We start from the raw sequence: 17,650 nt of genomic DNA, 5'->3' as shown, positions 1-17,650 counted from the left end.
AAAGGAAAAAAAATAGTTCTTATTTCCTTCCTCAGACTGTAAGGCCAAGGATAGAATTAGCAAGCCCATCATATACCACAGAGCACCACAGAAATGGCGGATGAAGAATAAGCAAAACTATAACTAGGGTGAGGATTTTGTACCAAGGTCCTTGAAGGTACTGTCAATGTACCAATGGCACAACTGAACCTAGGACTTAGGTTACAAGAATAACATTTTAATTATTAAGATAATCAAAGTATAAAGCTGCCACATGCTGGCTTCATCACCCCAAGCAAGGTTTTCACCCACTCTGCACTATCCTATATCTCTCCCCAGGCTCCAACCCTCCAGTTGTGACAAGCTCCCCAAGCAGTATCCCAGGCTCTCTACCTGCCTCTCCAATTGAGAAGAACCGCAAAAATGATCTGTATTGGCTATTGAGAGTAGAAGCCTGTCCACAAAGCCGGCATAGGATTCTTACCATATTGGATGTAGGCAACATCTCCCACCACGATATCAATCACAGGCAATTGGATGATCTGGCCATTGCGGATAATGGCAAACTTCTGTTCCTTCTCAATACGGGATTGTAGGCCCCGGAACTGCTTCTCTTTGCTCCAGTCATTGAAGGCTGTCACCAGCACCACCACGACCACCGACAATAGGATAGCTGCCCCTTCGATCCAGCCGGCCTCTGTCTCCTCATTGTGATCCCCAACAATTATGATCTCGCCACATGCTGCCCCATGGGGAGGGGAAAAGGTAAGCGGTCACTTAAAAGGTTTTGCTGGCATGGGGAAGTAGAACTAATGCTGTCACTGACCCTCTCTGGGAGAGGTGGGATGGGGCAAGGTGGACGAAACTAGGCAGACTTCCAGGCAGAAGAAGCACCACTGTTGAGAATACTGGTCTTGGGCATCCACTCATCCCCTGCACCACCACAGGGTTAACCTAAAAGGAGCCGGAGACTCAGTAGTTCAGTCTTTATGTCTATGTAAAGAACAGGTAAGTCACAGCTAAATAACCACCTGAATCCAAAGGGGTCAGACTATCTCTGCCAAGCAGGTTGAGCAACATCCCGTGATGCCAAGCACTTAGGTATACACTTTGGGAAACCAGGCTTTGGGGGACTGGAAATATTCTATATGCCATTAGGCATAAAGGATAAGACACAGAGAGAGGACTGCTGTGGTAGAAATGGACCTCACCAGGTATTAGACAAAAATGTCCAAATGTAGTTTAGAGTAATCAGCCCTACTCTTCAACTGATCATTCTGGGAAGACTGAAAAAAAAAAAACCCAACCAACAAAGTGGAGATAGTTTATCAATAATTGACATTAAATGCCTGCATGCTAGGACTGACCTGGGATCTTGCGCAGTTAGAAGACACTCACATTCATTATCGCTCCCAGGAGGTCGGTAGAAAGACAGGCCCAGGGAGATAACTGCTGAAATGATGAGTATGATGAGTGTGGCATCTTGTAAAGCCTCCCACACTAACTCAATAAAGGTCTTGGGTCTTTTGGGGGGGATTGCGTTTTTTCCAAATATTTGCTGGCGTCTCTCCAAATCTGAAGGGTGCCCAGTCAGTCCTGAAGGAAGGAAGAAGGGTATTGGGAGAATAAAGTTATTAGAAGGAATCTAGTTTTCTCAAATATCCCTCATTATCACTGTTAATGACCCATACAAGTTATACCCTATTTTCACCTAGCTGATAGTCAGCCTAAAACTAATAATGTCTCAGGGATTTATTGGCACTTTCCAAATATGTAGACTCAAATTAAGAGGCACCATGGAATCATGGAAAACTGGCCCCAGAGTCAAGTCTTCATTTCAAGTCCCAGTTCTTTCACATCTGGGCTGTGTGACCCTAACACAAATTCTTAGCCCTTGGTACAACCAAGACCACATTGATGAGCAAGTGTTGTTTACATTGGTAGGGGGTCCTTACTTAATCAATGAAGTTACAGTTCCTCAAATTCCAAATTATGCTTTGGCAACTTAGTCCTTTCATGAATCTTTTCACTTGCCCTCCCTGACAATTCTTAGGGAATACCCACTAGCCACAAGAAGCATGGGTGTTATATCCTGATTCTCAGCCTGGAGTTCCTTCTACTAGACTCCCAAGGTATAGGAGGACAAGAGATATGCTAAGGGCTCAGGTCCTAGTTCTGGTCCTTTCTTTTTGGTGCCCTCCTCTCCTCTTTTTGAAGAAGATCACTGGGGTTACTTAGGCAGAAAGGAAAAAATGGGAAACAACGGTAGGAAGGAGGTAGTTGAGAGCATCCAGGCAGTTTCCTGAGGCCAGGTATTCCAAGATGGAAATTCTTAGTCACTCTTCCTAACCTTGATGGCTCCTCTACTGAGGTGAAGGGGGAAGAGGGTGTGAGAATTTAATGTGGCAATTAATGTCAGCTGGTGTTCACCTCTTTGTTTATATGCCATAGCAAATTGGTCATAAATCTGGCACTTAAGTTTTCAGTTCTTTCTCATTTCCCTGCAGCTGAGGCTACTGTAGAGCAGCACATGTCACCATGATAGCATTGAAGCACAAGAGGAAAGCACCTCATGGAGGTTCCAGTCCAGGGAATTGTTTAGGGAGTCATTAGTAAAAGCTTTTGGAAGAAGGCAAGAGGCAATGATTAAAATCTATTCTTGACTAGCTCCACCAAGGGCTGTTCTACTGAGATGTTTCTACTGAGTGAGAGTCAAAGGGTTAAACATTAAAGTTGACTTAACTACCTCATATTAATGTATTAGGAAGAACTTTTAGAGAGGGCTTTGCAAAAACTTCAAATACCCTCCCCCACCCCAAAGGAAACCGAACTAGGATGGATGTACAACTAATCTAAAGGTGGGACTCTGGGCTAAGTGGCAAGGCTCAGAAAACAAATATTGGAGACAGGAGACCTTGATGAGTGCTTGGGAGAATCCAGGTGATTTGTTCTTCTCTATACACCTTATATTTGAATTGCACTGAGCTACTCTCTATTTTCCATTTGATCCCTGAGCTGTCTTGTCTCCTGGTTCTTAATATCCACCCCCATCTCAATTTGAGTAATCCTATTCATCCTTCAAAGGTTAGTTCAAATGCCATCTCCTCTAAGAAGACCTACTCCCTTAGTCAGTCTGTCCCTCTCCTCTGGCTTCTTATGGCACTTTATTTATATATGAAAAGCAATTTATACATTTAAATGTGCACTATTACCACATTGTATTATAGTAAATGTGTGGGCTTCAAATTCCTCTTACTAAACTAATTCCCTTATGAGCAAGGATCATGGTGAAAGGGAAGGAAGCCCGGATTTGGAGTCAGAGGATCTAGCTTCAAATACTGCCAAATACTGTGAATTATATATATATAATCTGTCTAACTTTGGCTAAGTTATTCACCTTCTTCATCTGTAAAACGGAAGAGTTGGACCAAATGAACTTTAAGATTTCTGCCAGTTTTAAATCTATGATCTTTTTATTTCTCCCCAATACCTTATGCATAGTAGGTAGTCAGATATTTGCTGAACGAAATTCTTGAGACTCCTATGTTCTCCTTTGTGGTGGAAGCATCCAGTTGAAGGGTTCAAGAGTGCCATAGGCAAGACAAAGTCCAGACAGAATCCCAAGCACTAAAGGGTTTTGTTTTTTTAAGAGCCTTACCTTCAGTCTTAGAACCAATACTGTGTCTTGGTTCTAAGGCAGAAGAGCGGTAAGGGCTAGGCAATGGGGGTTAAGTGACTTGTCCAGAGCCACCCAGCTAGGAAGTGTCTGAGGTCAGATTTGAACCAAGTACCTCCTATCTCTAGGCCTGGCTCTCAATCCACCGAGCTACCTAGCTGCACCCCAAAGAGTTTTGCAGAGTATTCCATCCCCTCAACAAAGGATAGGGTTGGTATAGTAGGAGGTGAGAGGAGAAAATTTGCTACTTTCAAAGCAATACACGCAAAGGAAAGTAAATGAGTGAGGATGATATTGGGAAAAGGGAAAGGGGACGTAGTAATGTCCCAAAGTGCATAGACAATGAGGGTGAGGACAAAAAACAATATCCAAAGTAAAAATGGTCCTCAGCCCCACCAGATATTAATGAGAGAAGAGATTTTAAAAGTGAGCAGTGAGTTAGCCAGAAAAAAAGGCACCTTTCCATGCCTGCCAGACTCTAACATCTTCCAACTGTTCTTTCTAGCCACTCAGACAGATAACGGGCATGGGAGTAGGTGGCGACCAGCACAAAATGGGAAGGAGTCAGCAAAACCCTCTCAGATAGAAAAGAGGTTATTTAGGACAGCTCAGTCAAGGCAGGAAAATAAGACCTGAGGACAGCAAAGGGTTGAGCTCTGAAGGCATTATCAATCAATGGTTTGGGGTCTAAAATTATTGGTACGGAACTTGCAGCCTCTTAGAAAGGCTTAAAAACAAGAAGGTTTATTAGGACATTCAAGACTCCGAAGAGGAAGTAAAGATCTGGGCTCCTTTCCAGCCTACTCACCCAACTCCAGTTTCCCCTGGACATCCAGGCTGAGATTTACTTTAGCCCCAGGGAAGGGCATTCATATAGGAGAGCTGCATTCTAGGAGAGGTCTTACACTGTTTCCCTCGTGTTAATCCCAGAAGACCTTGGGTAAGACAAATGTTTGCTCTTCTCAAGGGTTAGTGGGCAAGAGTGGAAGAAAAGGGCTGACAACGAAACACAAGAGGCTGGCATCTAGAAAACTTCCCAGTGATCACAGGCGGAGAGAATGGCCCCACTACACGTTTCCCCCAAGAATTTGCCTTTTTATGATACAGCTCCTTCCTTGCTAACTAAATTCTAGGCCTCTGCTCAGCTACCCCCCAAGGCACTTGTGTGGCTTATGGCTGTGCCACTTGTGAATGGATGTGGGGTAGGGCAGAGAAACAAGAGGGAAAGGAATGAGCGTTTATTAAGAGCTGCTTTGGGTCAGGCCTGGATTGAGCAAGCGCTTTGCAATTATTCCCTTACTCAATCTTCCCAATTCTACCGAGTATTTAATAACGATCGTGATAACTAATGATGACAGCTGTCATTTACATAGCACGCACTCTGTGCCAGGCCCTGGGCTAAGAGCTTCAGGATAATAATCACAGTAAAGGCCCTGTGCTGAGCACTTTATTGTCCTCCCAACCAGCCGGTGAGATGGGCGCTGTGCTTTCCCCCATCTTACAGGGGCTGGCCCGGAGGGTGACAGCTTGTGGGGACTCTTGGGAGGGCCTCACCATCCACTGGCGAAGTCAGCAGCCTCTTGCAGAGATTGACCACCCCCCCGTAATGCTCCATCAGGTAGGTGGCCGCCTCAGTGCCGTGCAGTTCCATGAGGGCCCGCAGTTCCATCAAGGTGCAGCCGAAGTCATACTTGCCAATCGACAGGTTTTCCCCGGGGTGAGACATTGTATCCCTGTAGGTCCAAGCCCCTGCCTGGGGGCCAACAGCAGAAAAAAAGAGGAGCAGCAGCAGTGGTGGCGCTGGCGCTGGTGGTAGTGGTAGCAGCAGTAGCAGGGGTGGGCTCAGGCTAGGAGAGAACCTCCCTAGAGAGGTGGCTGCGACCCAGCCCCTTTCTTGGATGTTGGGGGATGGAGGCTGGGTCTAGGGTCAGCTGTCAGCTGGGGCAAAAAGGGACAGGGAGGGCGAGGCGGCTGGACTGACTGGTATGGAGAGGACTGGTGTCCCTAGTCCCTGGGCCCAGTGGACTTGACCTCCTGGGAGTCAGGTGGGAACAGAATGTTTGTTACTGTGGAGGCATCTTTAGTACTGGCAGAGAGCAGCTTGGGGGAGATGAGCTGGGAAAGGGGAGGAGTGGGATAAGGCCAAGATGAAGGCAAGGAGGAAGGCTCCCTGGAGGCTGGAGGCACCTGGAGCTGGAAACAGAGAGACAGAGAAAGCAATCAGTGCAGGGGCCAGACTCAAGATGGGTTCTGGATTCCCTTGTACTACTTTGTGTCCTTGGGGGAGGTGGAGCGGGGAGCATCTGGAGGAATAAGCATTGATTAAGCTCCTACTACCTATATACCAGCTTCTTTACAAATATCTCATCTGAGCCTCACAAGAACCTAGGGAGGTTAATTTCCCCAGCTGAGGAAACGGAGGCATAAAAAGGTTACAGTGTCTTGCCCAGGGTCTAAGGCCAGATTTCAATTCAGATTTTCTTGACTCTGGGCCCCAGATGCATTTAGGTACTTGGGAAAAAGAAGGATAGTGATCCCACCTTCTCCCATTCTTCCCTGGTCACCAATATTCTAATAATCCCTTCCTCTCATTTCCAAGAGGCAAGTAAGGGCATAACATGGTAGGATGCTTTTTTTATCTAAGGCCCCTGAAATACAGACATATAAGGACTCAGGGAGAGACACACAGACATTTCAGTCAGCCCCTGTCCTCCCTGAAAGCAAAAAAAAAAAAGAGTAAAATCCCATCAACAAATGAAAAACAAAAGCAACTCTTAACGACTCTAAATATGAATTGAAATAAATTAAAAATGCAAAAACAAAAAATTGCCTCCCCCAGGAAACCATACCCCATTTTTAAAGACTTGGAATGTTCAGGTTCTGTTGCTCTTCCCTGCCACTGCGGTCACCTGTGTAGTTTTACCATTGACAAATAAAATCCTATGTAAGGGATGGAGTCCATCTTTCAGAAGTTAGAGAAGCTTAGTAAATGTGTCCAGGTTCATATTAGTCCTCAAAGAGGAAACTCACCTCTATGCCTCAATTTCCCTTTACCCTCCACAGCAGGGATGAAAGAGCCTGGCAGGTGATGCTTAAATCTTCAAGGTGCACTGGAATGCCTGCCCTTCCAGTTATGTGATGGCTCTGTTAGGAGGTAAGCATAGGATTCTGGGGCACACACACAGCTCTTTCCATTTGGTTGGTAGGTTGAAGGTTCTGGTAGTTACTGATACTGGGCGAGTCTTTCTTGAGAAAACAGAAGAAGAATCATTGAGGAGGAGAGATAGTGAACTGAGGCCCTTAAGAGTCACAGAGGTACTCAAAGGCAATATAAATGAAATAATTATTGATCTAGATATGTCACAGGCTAAACTAACATCAACAGGGAGATGAGGCAGGGGGTGAGTTAGAGTCAACTGCTTTGGAATGAACACCCCCAAGAGTTCTCAATAAGTCAGCTTATTATTCAACCATGGGAAGCATCATGGTATATGTAGGAGAAAAGGGCCCTGGAAGTCAGGATACCTAGGCTAAAATGCCATCCCTGTCATCTTACTAACCCCATGTCCCAAGGTACGTCATTTACAATTTTACAGTCATTTAACCTCTGGGCCTCAGTTTATTGCTCTGCAAAAGGAGATTAATACATATCCTTTTAACCTTTTAAGATTGTTGTAGAGAAAGTGCTTTGTCATTTAGAAAGGCCTATATAAATATTATTTTTATATTATTATAATTATTATATTATATTATAATATTATATATAATGCTTAATTATATATTATATATAATGCTATTATAATAACAGTTATATTTTTTCTCCTAGAGAGAAGCAGGGCAGCAGATCTCTTATAACATCAGCTAAAAGTTGGTTGTGGGATGGAACCACAGCTCAGCTTCATCCTCGAAGGTGGGCAGCTGTATTTTTCTGCTGGAGATGTTACCACACTTCAGTCATTTAAAAGTGAAGCTGCTTCCATCTGGTAGAAAGGGAACCCTGCCTCTATTAAGAGATTCCTGCTGATTAGAGTTCAGACACTGGGGAAGAAAGTCTTACTTATCTCTCTCTAACAAGGAAATGACACCTTCAGAAGAAAAACAGAGTCATAGGAATAGACAGTTAATTGAGTTCAAGATGGAAGAGTCCTTAAATAGCCTTCCAAGAATCATATGGGACAAAGACTATTCCACCCCCTACATTCCCCCCCCCCCCACTTCCAGTCAGCCCAGTTCCCAGTCAGGTTCCTAAGGGCGGGCAGCCAACCTTACCTCTTAACTCCCCCCAAAACACACTGGTCTTGGGGTTACAGAGGTTTTTTCCCCTCCCCTCCTGGCCAAGGTCTGTTTCTTTTCAGGGATCCTTTGTGTCTGTACAATTGGGGTACAAGCAAGAAAAATAAGCAAAGAAAACAAAGCCACATTTTATAGGCTAGCTTTAGGCTTTCTTTGCCAAGGTCCTATGGATGTAAGTTATAAAAGTATTCTAATTTTACAGATATGGTAACTGAGGCTCTGAGGGGTGACCCACAGTTATAAATATAAATGTCTAATATAGATTTGGAGCCCATTCAGGTATGGCTAGTTCTATTACCCTGTGCTGCCTTTCCTACTGAGGGCCTTTGAATCTCCTAAAGTGCTAGGATTATGTTAGCCTCAGATCTTCGATTTTGATTTTGAAGGAGTCTTTGGGGGACTGTGGTGCTTACTAAATGCTTGACCCGAGTCTAAACCTATGCATTCTTCACATCAACAATTAAGATAGGCTGTGCCATAGAATCAGGTTCTATTCAACTTCTCTTTCAAGGCTGGTGGAGCCTTGGGCTTGGGTTGGGGCAGAAGCAAGTAGTCAAATGGAGCTCTTGAACCTTTCAGAGTGGGTATTAATATCAGTGTTCACCCTAAAAGACAGAATTTTTAAGACAGATATAACCAGATCTACATTATCTTTGGTCCCCAAGTTACATTTTAGCAAAGCTCTGGGATAACATTTCCCCACCCATCAAATAGGAAAGTGTCAGTGTTGCCTCCTCCCAACCTTCTGGGGAAGGAGATAGGTAGACACGAATGAGAAATTTAGACGGAAAAAATGTCTAGCCCCTGGCTAGTTCCACTGCCTCCACCAAAATCCGCCCACAAGGCATAAGAAATTCCTAAGCAAGCTCTCTTATAATCATCACAAGGGAAATATGGACCATAAAAAGAAAAATCTGAGAAAATAAAGGAGATAAAAATTGGTTTAAAAATTCCAGACTGTATTCCTTGAAGTTTTTCCATCCTTGGTGAATATCTATTATAACCAAGAGCACCAATTCCTTACTCTACCCTGTACCTTTTCATGTGATAAGAGCAGGTGTTCTATTCCTTTCTTTCTCCAAAATAAACAAAACTCCTTAATTACATCTACCTTGGAAGTTCTAGAAAACTGTTCCTTTCATATCCCCAGTAGGATGCCATCCTCAAGTTTTTCTACCTTCTAGGTCATCCAAGAATGGGGAAAAAAGGGCTAAAAAGTTGCTTGTATCCCAGTCCATCCAAGACTTGTCCCCTGGTATTTGCATACCTAGTGGAACCCCAGACTCAGACTGATTTGCAGGCCAGCTTCTTTGTACCTAGATTGGTTGTCAACTACTCTCTCAACTGAGAGCATGCTGAACTGAGAGTTCTAGCCTAGTTGGCATGGAGTCTAATCTAATTAGGCAACTGCCAAAAGAGTAATAATATTTTCAAGTTTCACACTGCCCTAGCCTCAAAGGAAGTCTCAAATGAGCAGTACCTTTCATATTTATGATCACCCTAACCAGTTTGGAAAATACCACTTCTCTTCCCTTTAAACATTAACTGATTAAAAAACATTAAGCATTTGTATTTCTACAAAATATTTTTCATATCTATGCTCACATACAACATCTGTATAAAGAAGGTAAGCTAGTATTATTCCTATTTTAAAGAGAAGATACTGAAGGCCTGAGAAATTGAGGCTTTGACCAAGGTTGCCTGAATTAGTGATAAAGTTGGCATAAGAATTCATATCTCTTATATGTATAACCCAGTGGAATTGCTTGTTAGCTCCAGGAGGGAGGAGGAAAGAGGGGAGGGAAAGAACATGAATCATGTAACCATGGAAAAATATTCTAAATAAATAAATATAACTTTAAAAAATCAACATAAAAAAGAATTCATATCTCTTGACCTTTCCCTTCCCCATCTAAAGCTTCCCTTTAGGAAAGATGTTCAAATCAATCAATTTTGAGCAAATACATTTTTTTTCTTAGCAAATAAAATTTTAAATGAGACTATGGATACAAAGACAAAATGGCAAATAGTACTTGCCTTCAAGTACTTTACAGCCTTCCTTAAGATAGTAAAACTCTTCTGTTATCACTAGGCAATATGGGTAAGTTTCCCTTATATAGCCATATATCCCTATCCCCACCCCACAAGCATGAGCACATGTACCCCTACTCCTGATGACATAACTTAGGATCATCTAGATTGGAAGGGTATTTAGAGGTCTTTTAGCCAAAATTATTAATTTTACATAGGGAAATGGGGCTCATCCAGGTGAAACAATTTGTGGAAAGTTATACAGAAGAGTAAGAACTAGAAGGAAGATCAGAATGCAGCTTCTTCCATTTCTGTGCTTCCTCAAATTTCCAATTTTAGGCCAATCACCATATGCCAGAGACAAGGGATAACCAGTGACCATTGTGTTTCATAGGGCTTGGAGCTAGACAGGACCTTTGGAGGTCATCTAGCCCAACCCTCTCATGTGAGATGAGAAAACCAGAGTCCAGAGAAGGGAGTGAACTGTCCATGGTTACATAGCTAATAAGTAATTAAGTTACAAATGAAAGTTAGGTGAACAAAGTGGGTCTAGAGTTTTTATAAGTTCAAATCTGGCCTTAGACTCTTACTAGCTGTGTGACCCTAGGCAAAATGCTTAAACCCAATTGCCTAAATCTTATTGATCTTCTGCCTTGGAATTGATAGTTGGATCAATTTTAAGACAGAAAGGTAAAGGTTAAAAAAAAAAGCCTGCCTCAAATCTCTCCAGACTCTAGTCCATTTTCCACTCAGCTGTCAAAGGGATCTTAAATAAATATGGTCATATCCGACAAGCCCCAACCCCCTTCCATCCCACAGTAAATTCCAAGTGGCTCCCTATTACTTCCAGGCCCAGACATAAAATCCTCCACTTGGTATTCAAGCCTTTAATAATGTGTTCCCTACATCTTTCCAGTCTTTTTACATCTTACTGAGCAGTCCAGGGAAAATCAGACTCCACCAGTGAACCCCATTGCCTAGCCTTTACTATTCTTCTGTATTGGAACCAATACACAGTTGACTTTAATATGGAATAAGTAAATAAAAATTAAAAAACAAAAACAAAAACATAGATCCTGAGTATTTAATACTTTTTTTTTTGTTTGAAGTCTACACCCTATTTTTCCTGTAATAGGTCCAGAAAGATGGGTTATGCTTGGTGGAAACATAGGGTCTCATATAAGGTGGAAACAGGAGATGGGGTTGCCAATATACTTTGACCTAACAACTTACCCTGGGGACTGAAAGAGGTTTTCTGGTCTCCCCTAATACTGATTTCTAACTTACTATACCTTCTGGAATGACAAAAGGAATATCTTTTTTTGCCAGGATAGTATAGACTGGGTGGGATGAGGCTAGTCTGGAAGAAGAGAAAGGATGAAGAGAAGAATATTCAGTATCTCTGTGGGAAGGATATTTTGCTACATTTTTTTTGTCACTTTGGTATTAATAGGAAGACTGCAATCATGGATTCTGGAGGTGAGGAAAGAATTGGATTCAGAGGACCTGGTTTGAAATCCTGGACCTGTGTGATCTTAAGAAAATAGGAGCTCTGGGTCTCAGTTCTTCCCCATCTCTACTAGGAGAGAGTTGGACTGGCATATGTGATTGTTGGTCTATTGTCAGTTATATTTGAAGATAATAAAAAAAAAGAACAAATGCTTCAAAAAAGGAAAGAATAATTGGTTGGAAAACTATAGGTCAGTAAACTTGACTCAGATGCCTGAAAAATTTCTTTGAAGGATTTTTAAAGAGATGGTTGGCAAGCATTTAGAAAGGAAGCAATGATAACCAAAAGCCAACACATTTCTATCAGTGATAAGACACGTCATACTAAATTTATTTACTCCTAAATGTCTTGCCCTCTCCTGCCTATCCCCTCCCACTCTCAAACAGGAAATATTTCTAATAGCCTCTGAAGAACAGATAAATAGAAATTAGAACGATATCACGTTATATATACATACTTTTTTTGTCAAGTGATGCCTTCTCAAATGGGGGAAGGAGAGGGAGAGAGGGAGTTAGCTGGATATTTTACCATAACAAATAAATAAATTTAAATGAAAAACAAATAAAGACTGTCTAATCAGCCTCTAAGGCAAAGGGGACTCTGGAGATGAGAGTTGAAGGGGAGTAGGCTGCTTCCAGTCCATGACTTTTCTTTTCAAACCCTCACATTCCATTTTAGAATCAGTATTGTGTATTGGTTCTAAGGCAGAAATGCAGTAAGGGCTAGGCAAAGGGAGTCAAGTGCCTTGCCAGGCCTGGGTCATACAATTAGGAAGTATTTTGAACCTAGGACCTCTTGTCTCAAAGGCCTGACTTTCAATCCACTGAGCCACCTAGCTCATTTTGGTTCTCCCAGATTTTGACTGAAAGGAACCAAAGGGACTTTTTATTTATTTTTTTTAATTTAAATTAATTTATTTAGTCAATTTATAACATTATTTCTTGGTTACAAGAATCATATTATTTCCCTCCCTCCTCTGCCCCCACTCCCGTAGCTGAATTCCACTGGGTTTTACATGTGTCCTTGATCAAAACCCATTTCCATGTTGTTGATGTTTGCACCAGGGTGATCTGTTAGAGTTGGGGATGTACCCCAACCATATCCCTTCCACCCATGTATTCAAGCAGTTGTTTTTCTTCAGTGTTTCTACTCGAGTACACAGCAAAGGGACTTTTTAGCAGCTAGATTGGTTCTAAGCAGGCTAAGTGAGAACACCTGCTCCCTACAAGTATCACCCTTTATCTTTTTTGTTTATCAATTTCTCCAGTGTTCTCTATAGTTCTTCTCTATTCCACAACAAGAAAAAACACTAGGAATGGACCATTAAGTTAATTACTCAACTTAGGACGATTGGTTAAGTTCTTTGAGATCCTCTAGACTAGTATGCTCTCACTATGAAAGGAACATGAAGGTCAGCATTCTAGATTGAATTACCTTTCCCACAGAGTAATCCAGGGACCTTGGCCCCTCACCAAAAGCCCTTTCTTCAGTCCTTGGGTAAACAGACCTGGAAAGATTTGAAATATAACAGGCTACTACTGCAAAGGCCAAAGTTGAGTCCCAGAAAGTAAATTAAAGCTACTTCATCAGGTAAAGAGGAACAATCAAGGCCCAAGGACCTAGAGTCAGAAGAAATTGTTTCTTTCATCCCCAATCCCTTTCTCCAACGAAATTTCAGAAGAGAGATATAGACCAGAATCAAAACAAATAAAGAATGATTTTGTGATGGCTCTGAGATGCCACAGTTCTCGTTCATATCTGGAGCCCACACTCCTTTTTCCCTTCCCTGCCAAAATCCCCACCTTGGGCCCACTGTGACTGCAATACTTCTCTGGGAGCAATCACAGTTGGTTCTGGAAGGGCCTGGACAGCCAGCACTAATGTAGTATAGCAGGAGAAGCAGCTGATGTTTTTCCAATATGGATGACAGGCTGTTATAAACACTCTCTTTAGGTTGCTATGGCAAAGAGAGTGTACAGCCTGGCTACAGTGATTCTATTTATGAGCCTGCAACAGCAAAATGGACCGTTGGTATTATTTTATTTTCAAAGTTTCCCCTTACCCATCCCCAACCCCTAACAGCTCTTAAAAAATCAATCTTTTCAGGAACCAAAAGAATACACCAAAGAGCAAAGATTACAATTTAAAGTGGAGAAGGAAAAGAGTCAGTTATATTGATGAGACTTGTTAAGTTGGAGGGACTGAGAAAAGAATCTTTTTCCCCTCTCTCTTCACCTATTCAACAAACTGAAAAATCCAAACCCTGCCTCATCCTTAATACACTAAGGAAGGAGCCAAGTGCCAAAATCACCTTACTTTCTCAGTAATCAAGTGGATTTTTCTTCTTAAACCCAAATTATCCCCCTTTCAGCCCAAAGCAGGCAGCAATCGACCCCATTCATTAAGCTTTCTTTTCTCTCATAATGGAGAAGATAAAGATACCAGAGGTTGCCCAAAGGCATGCCAACTTATCCACTACTTTCCATACAAGCCCATTAGCTACACTCTTGCACACAAGTGGCATATTCAAACATTTATTAAATGCCTCCCTTCTTCATACCAGGGAAGTATCTCTCTTGTCCTTCAAATCTCATTGCTTTTGAGCCCTACTGACTGATAATTTTTTAGATAATCTCTCCTGATGTTCATATTGATAACTGACCAATCTTAGACTAAATAAGGGATTACAGTTGCCAATCACTGACTCAGGGAAATAGGGTAAGTAGCAGGATAGATATAGGGTTGGTTTTTTTTTTGGTTTGAGTAGAAGGAAATGACTTCTGACTGATGGTCAGAGAGCAGCCAATGATAGCTGGAGCCCACCTACTGTCACAGAAGATGAAGTGACTCGGAACACAATGAAATTCTCCAGTCACCCAAAGGGCTCCAGAATGCTCATCACTGAGCAGTTACTATAACACTTCCAAGAGAGAAGGAAAATTGGGGGGAAGGCAGTGAAAAGACAAGGGAAAGTCAAACGACAGAAGGTGTTTAGTTTTATTTAGAAAGAAAAAAGCAAATGAGTATGAGAAGTCTTAGGAATAATTCCCAATACCATCAAACTCTCTCTACTTCATCCCTTAGGCCTTCTAGCCCTGCTCAGGCAGGCCAGGGTGAATCTTAGCCATCTTTTAAAGCCCACTGCAAATGCTACTTGCTATATGAAACCTTCTATGATCCAACAGTAATTATCTTCCAACTCTGACCTCACATACTTTCTTTAATATTTTGTATAATAGTCTTCTCCGTTTTTTATTCCCTGCTAGACTAAGTTTATATTTGTTTATGTATTTCTCTTCCATTAGACTGTAAGCTTCTTGGGGGCTGGAAGCACCATTTGCCTCTTTTTGTCTCCCTAGTACTAAGCATAGAGCCTGACAGAGTTGGTGCTTAATAATGAATTGGAATAATGAATGGAATTGATTTCATGTGGGTAAGGGCCCTCCAGTCAAATCATGAGGGGTACTTGTTAAATGAGTGCATTAATGAACAAACCTTTTAGTCTTCCTTCCAGGGGTAGGGAGCATAAGTAAGAGGGAAGACACGGAGAAATGGAAAGAATCCTGAGTCAAGGAAGTTAGATTCAGCTCCTGACTCATGCTCTGTGACCAGAGGGAAATCAATCAATTTCTCTAGGGTTTTATTGTCCTCATCTGTAAAATGAGGGAGTTGGATGAGAAGATCTTTACGATCACTCCCAGATATAAGATCTAATCTCTCTCTAATCCCTCCTTACTTCAGGTGCAGTTCCACAAGTTCTTTCTGTTCATGTGTCATGGCCAGTATTTATTCAGGGGCATCTCCCAAGGCCAAAAGGTATGGTAGTATATATGTGAGACTGGAAATAGCCCCAGTCCACATCATCTGTGAGTCACTCTAGGCGTAGCTGAGGGAATCCATAGTGGCTATGGGCCTTACTGCATTCTTAAAAAGGGGAGCAATTAGGTGACTCAGTGGATCAAGAGGTCTCCGGTTAAAATCTGACCTTAGATACTTCCTAGTTCTGTGACTTTGGACAAGTCACTTAACCTCCATTGCCTGGATTTTACAGCTTTTCTGCTTTGGAACCAACATACAGTAATAATTCTAAGATGGAAGGCAAGAATTAAAAAAAATATCAGAGTCTCTATGCTAGTCAATACCTGCATATCATCCAGCCACACCTTCCTGAGTCAATAAGATATTATTCTTTAGGTTTAAAGGAAGAAAAACAAAAAAGAAAAAGAAACAAACAAATCCAAGCCCCACAACTTTTGTTGGAAGTGGAAAGAGTTTATCATTCTCGGGATAGCACAATCATGAGTAAAGCAGGCTAGATGACTACATTGGTTGAGCTTTCAAAGACAGATGACAACCCCAACAAACTATTTAAACTTAATGCTATACTGGCCCCCAAGCCGCAACATCCCATTCCAGGCAGTTTGATATTCCTAAAGAGAGGATGGAGAATTTGTAGATTATAGAAACCTAATACTTATTTCTTAATCTCATAGCACCCCTAATATCATTTTGCATATGTTTATTGTTTCATAGCCATGTCCAACTCTGCATGATTGCTTTTTGGGGTTTTCTTGGCAAAAGATCTTTTAGCTTATTTTACAGATGAGAAAACTGAGGCAAACAGTCTTGCCCAGGGTCACACAGTCAGTAAGTGTCTGAGGCTAGATTTGAACTCGGGTGTTCCTGACTCCAGGCCCAGTGAACCCATCAATGCCCTAAGTATATGTGGAAAAGGAGGCCTCAGCACCCCCAATATCATGAATGTAGGGGAGGGGGATGGGAAGGATTCTCTGCAGGGCTGGATATGGAGCTAGAGAAGAATATTCTCAATACAATTTGAACAATGCAGTTGGAAAAGACTGTTTTTGGAGTGGGGCTCAGACAGATTGGACAGGTAATTTTAAAAGAACTTCCCTATGAGTGTAAACTTCATCAGTTTGTTTTATCAACATCAGTTTGGTTTATCCTTAGCTTTAAAAGACTGCCTGCCCTTTGATCCAGCCATAGCACTGCTGGGTTTGTATCCCAAAGAGATAATATAGGGGAAAATACTTGTACCAAAATATTTATAGATGTGCTCTTTGTGGTGGCAAAAAATTGGAAAATGAAGGAATGCCCTTCAATTGGGGAATGGCTGAACAAATTGTGGTATATGTTGGTGATGGAATACTATTGTACTGTAAGGAATGACAAACTGCAGGAATTCCATGTGAACTGGAAAGACCTCCAGGAATTGATGCAGAGTGAAAGGAGCAGAACCAGGAAAACATTGTACATAGAGAATGATACATTATGGCACAATCCAGAGGAACACTATCTACCATCTAGAGAAAGAACTGTGGGAGCAGAAATGCAGAAGAAAAACATATGATCAATCACATGGTTCAGATGGGGATATGATTATGGTTTTGATGTTAAAAGATCACTCTATTACAAATAGGAATAATATGGAAATAGGTTTTGAACAATGATACATGTATAAGCTAGCGGAATTGCGGAGGAAGGAGGTAAGAGCGGTGGGAAAAATCATGAATCATTTAACCATGGGAAAAAATTCTAAATAAAAAAAAGGAAGTAATCAAAGGAAGAGACTTCAACTATAACAGTCTTGAGAAATGTTAACAGATATTGAGAAGAAATGTAAGCAAAGAAAATTAAGGATTGCTCAAAAAATTAAAACAAAACTCAACCTCCCAAAACACTGCTCCTTATCCTGCTCAGGAGAGCTACCTCTAGTCAAAAGGAAATTGATCCTGTGTCTATTACTATCAAGACAATCTCTCAGCCCTATACTGGTGCTGCTGCCACAGGGTATCAACCAAGGAAGCTCAGCCTTCTCTCCCCAGAACTCTGCCTACTTCTTATCCCTCTTTTCAGCTAAGCATGAGAAGAAGCCCAAGAACAGAGGAGTCTCTTCTAGGAAGGGGAAGTCCCAGGGCAATGAGACCATGGAAACTTTGCCCGTCTAAGGCTGTGGAATTCTCCTCTTTCACTCCTGCAGTTAATTGTTCCAGCTCCCTGGATTTCCAGCTTGGGCCTTTAAAAGGTAGCTCTAGGAAAGGAAAGATAAACATGCCAAAGAAGAGTAGGAGGGGGCTGGTTGGAGACAAAGGCAGGAAGTAGAAACTAAAAACTACCACCTCCAATTTCAGTTTCTGGGA

General features: G+C 41.9%; 1 protein-coding gene and 1 long non-coding RNA gene across 2 annotated transcripts in view; one reads left to right on the top strand and one right to left on the bottom strand.

Annotated features, from left to right (window-relative positions):
• The window catches only part of ATP2B4 (ATPase plasma membrane Ca2+ transporting 4), a 48,157-nt gene extending 34,616 nt beyond the window's left edge, over positions 1-13,541 (bottom strand). The window contains 6 exon segments of the mRNA XM_007481187.3: positions 464-721; positions 1,378-1,575; positions 5,210-5,848; positions 6,686-6,901; positions 12,924-12,996; positions 13,292-13,541. Of these exon segments, the coding sequence (XP_007481249.2) occupies positions 464-721; positions 1,378-1,575; positions 5,210-5,381 (628 nt within the window). The 5' untranslated portion in view covers positions 5,382-5,848; positions 6,686-6,901; positions 12,924-12,996; positions 13,292-13,541.
• Positions 757-8,898, top strand: LOC103093587 (uncharacterized). The gene is made up of 4 exons (XR_001627832.2): positions 757-987; positions 5,160-5,273; positions 6,719-6,809; positions 7,482-8,898. It is a non-coding gene; the product is annotated as an uncharacterized LOC103093587 (long non-coding RNA).
• Positions 13,542-17,650: the final 4,109 nt, after the last annotated feature.

Source organism: Monodelphis domestica, chromosome 2 (genome assembly GCF_027887165.1).
Source record: "Monodelphis domestica isolate mMonDom1 chromosome 2, mMonDom1.pri, whole genome shotgun sequence".
Taxonomy (NCBI): domain Eukaryota; kingdom Metazoa; phylum Chordata; class Mammalia; order Didelphimorphia; family Didelphidae; genus Monodelphis; species Monodelphis domestica.
This window is presented reverse-complemented; position numbering and strand designations above follow the sequence as displayed.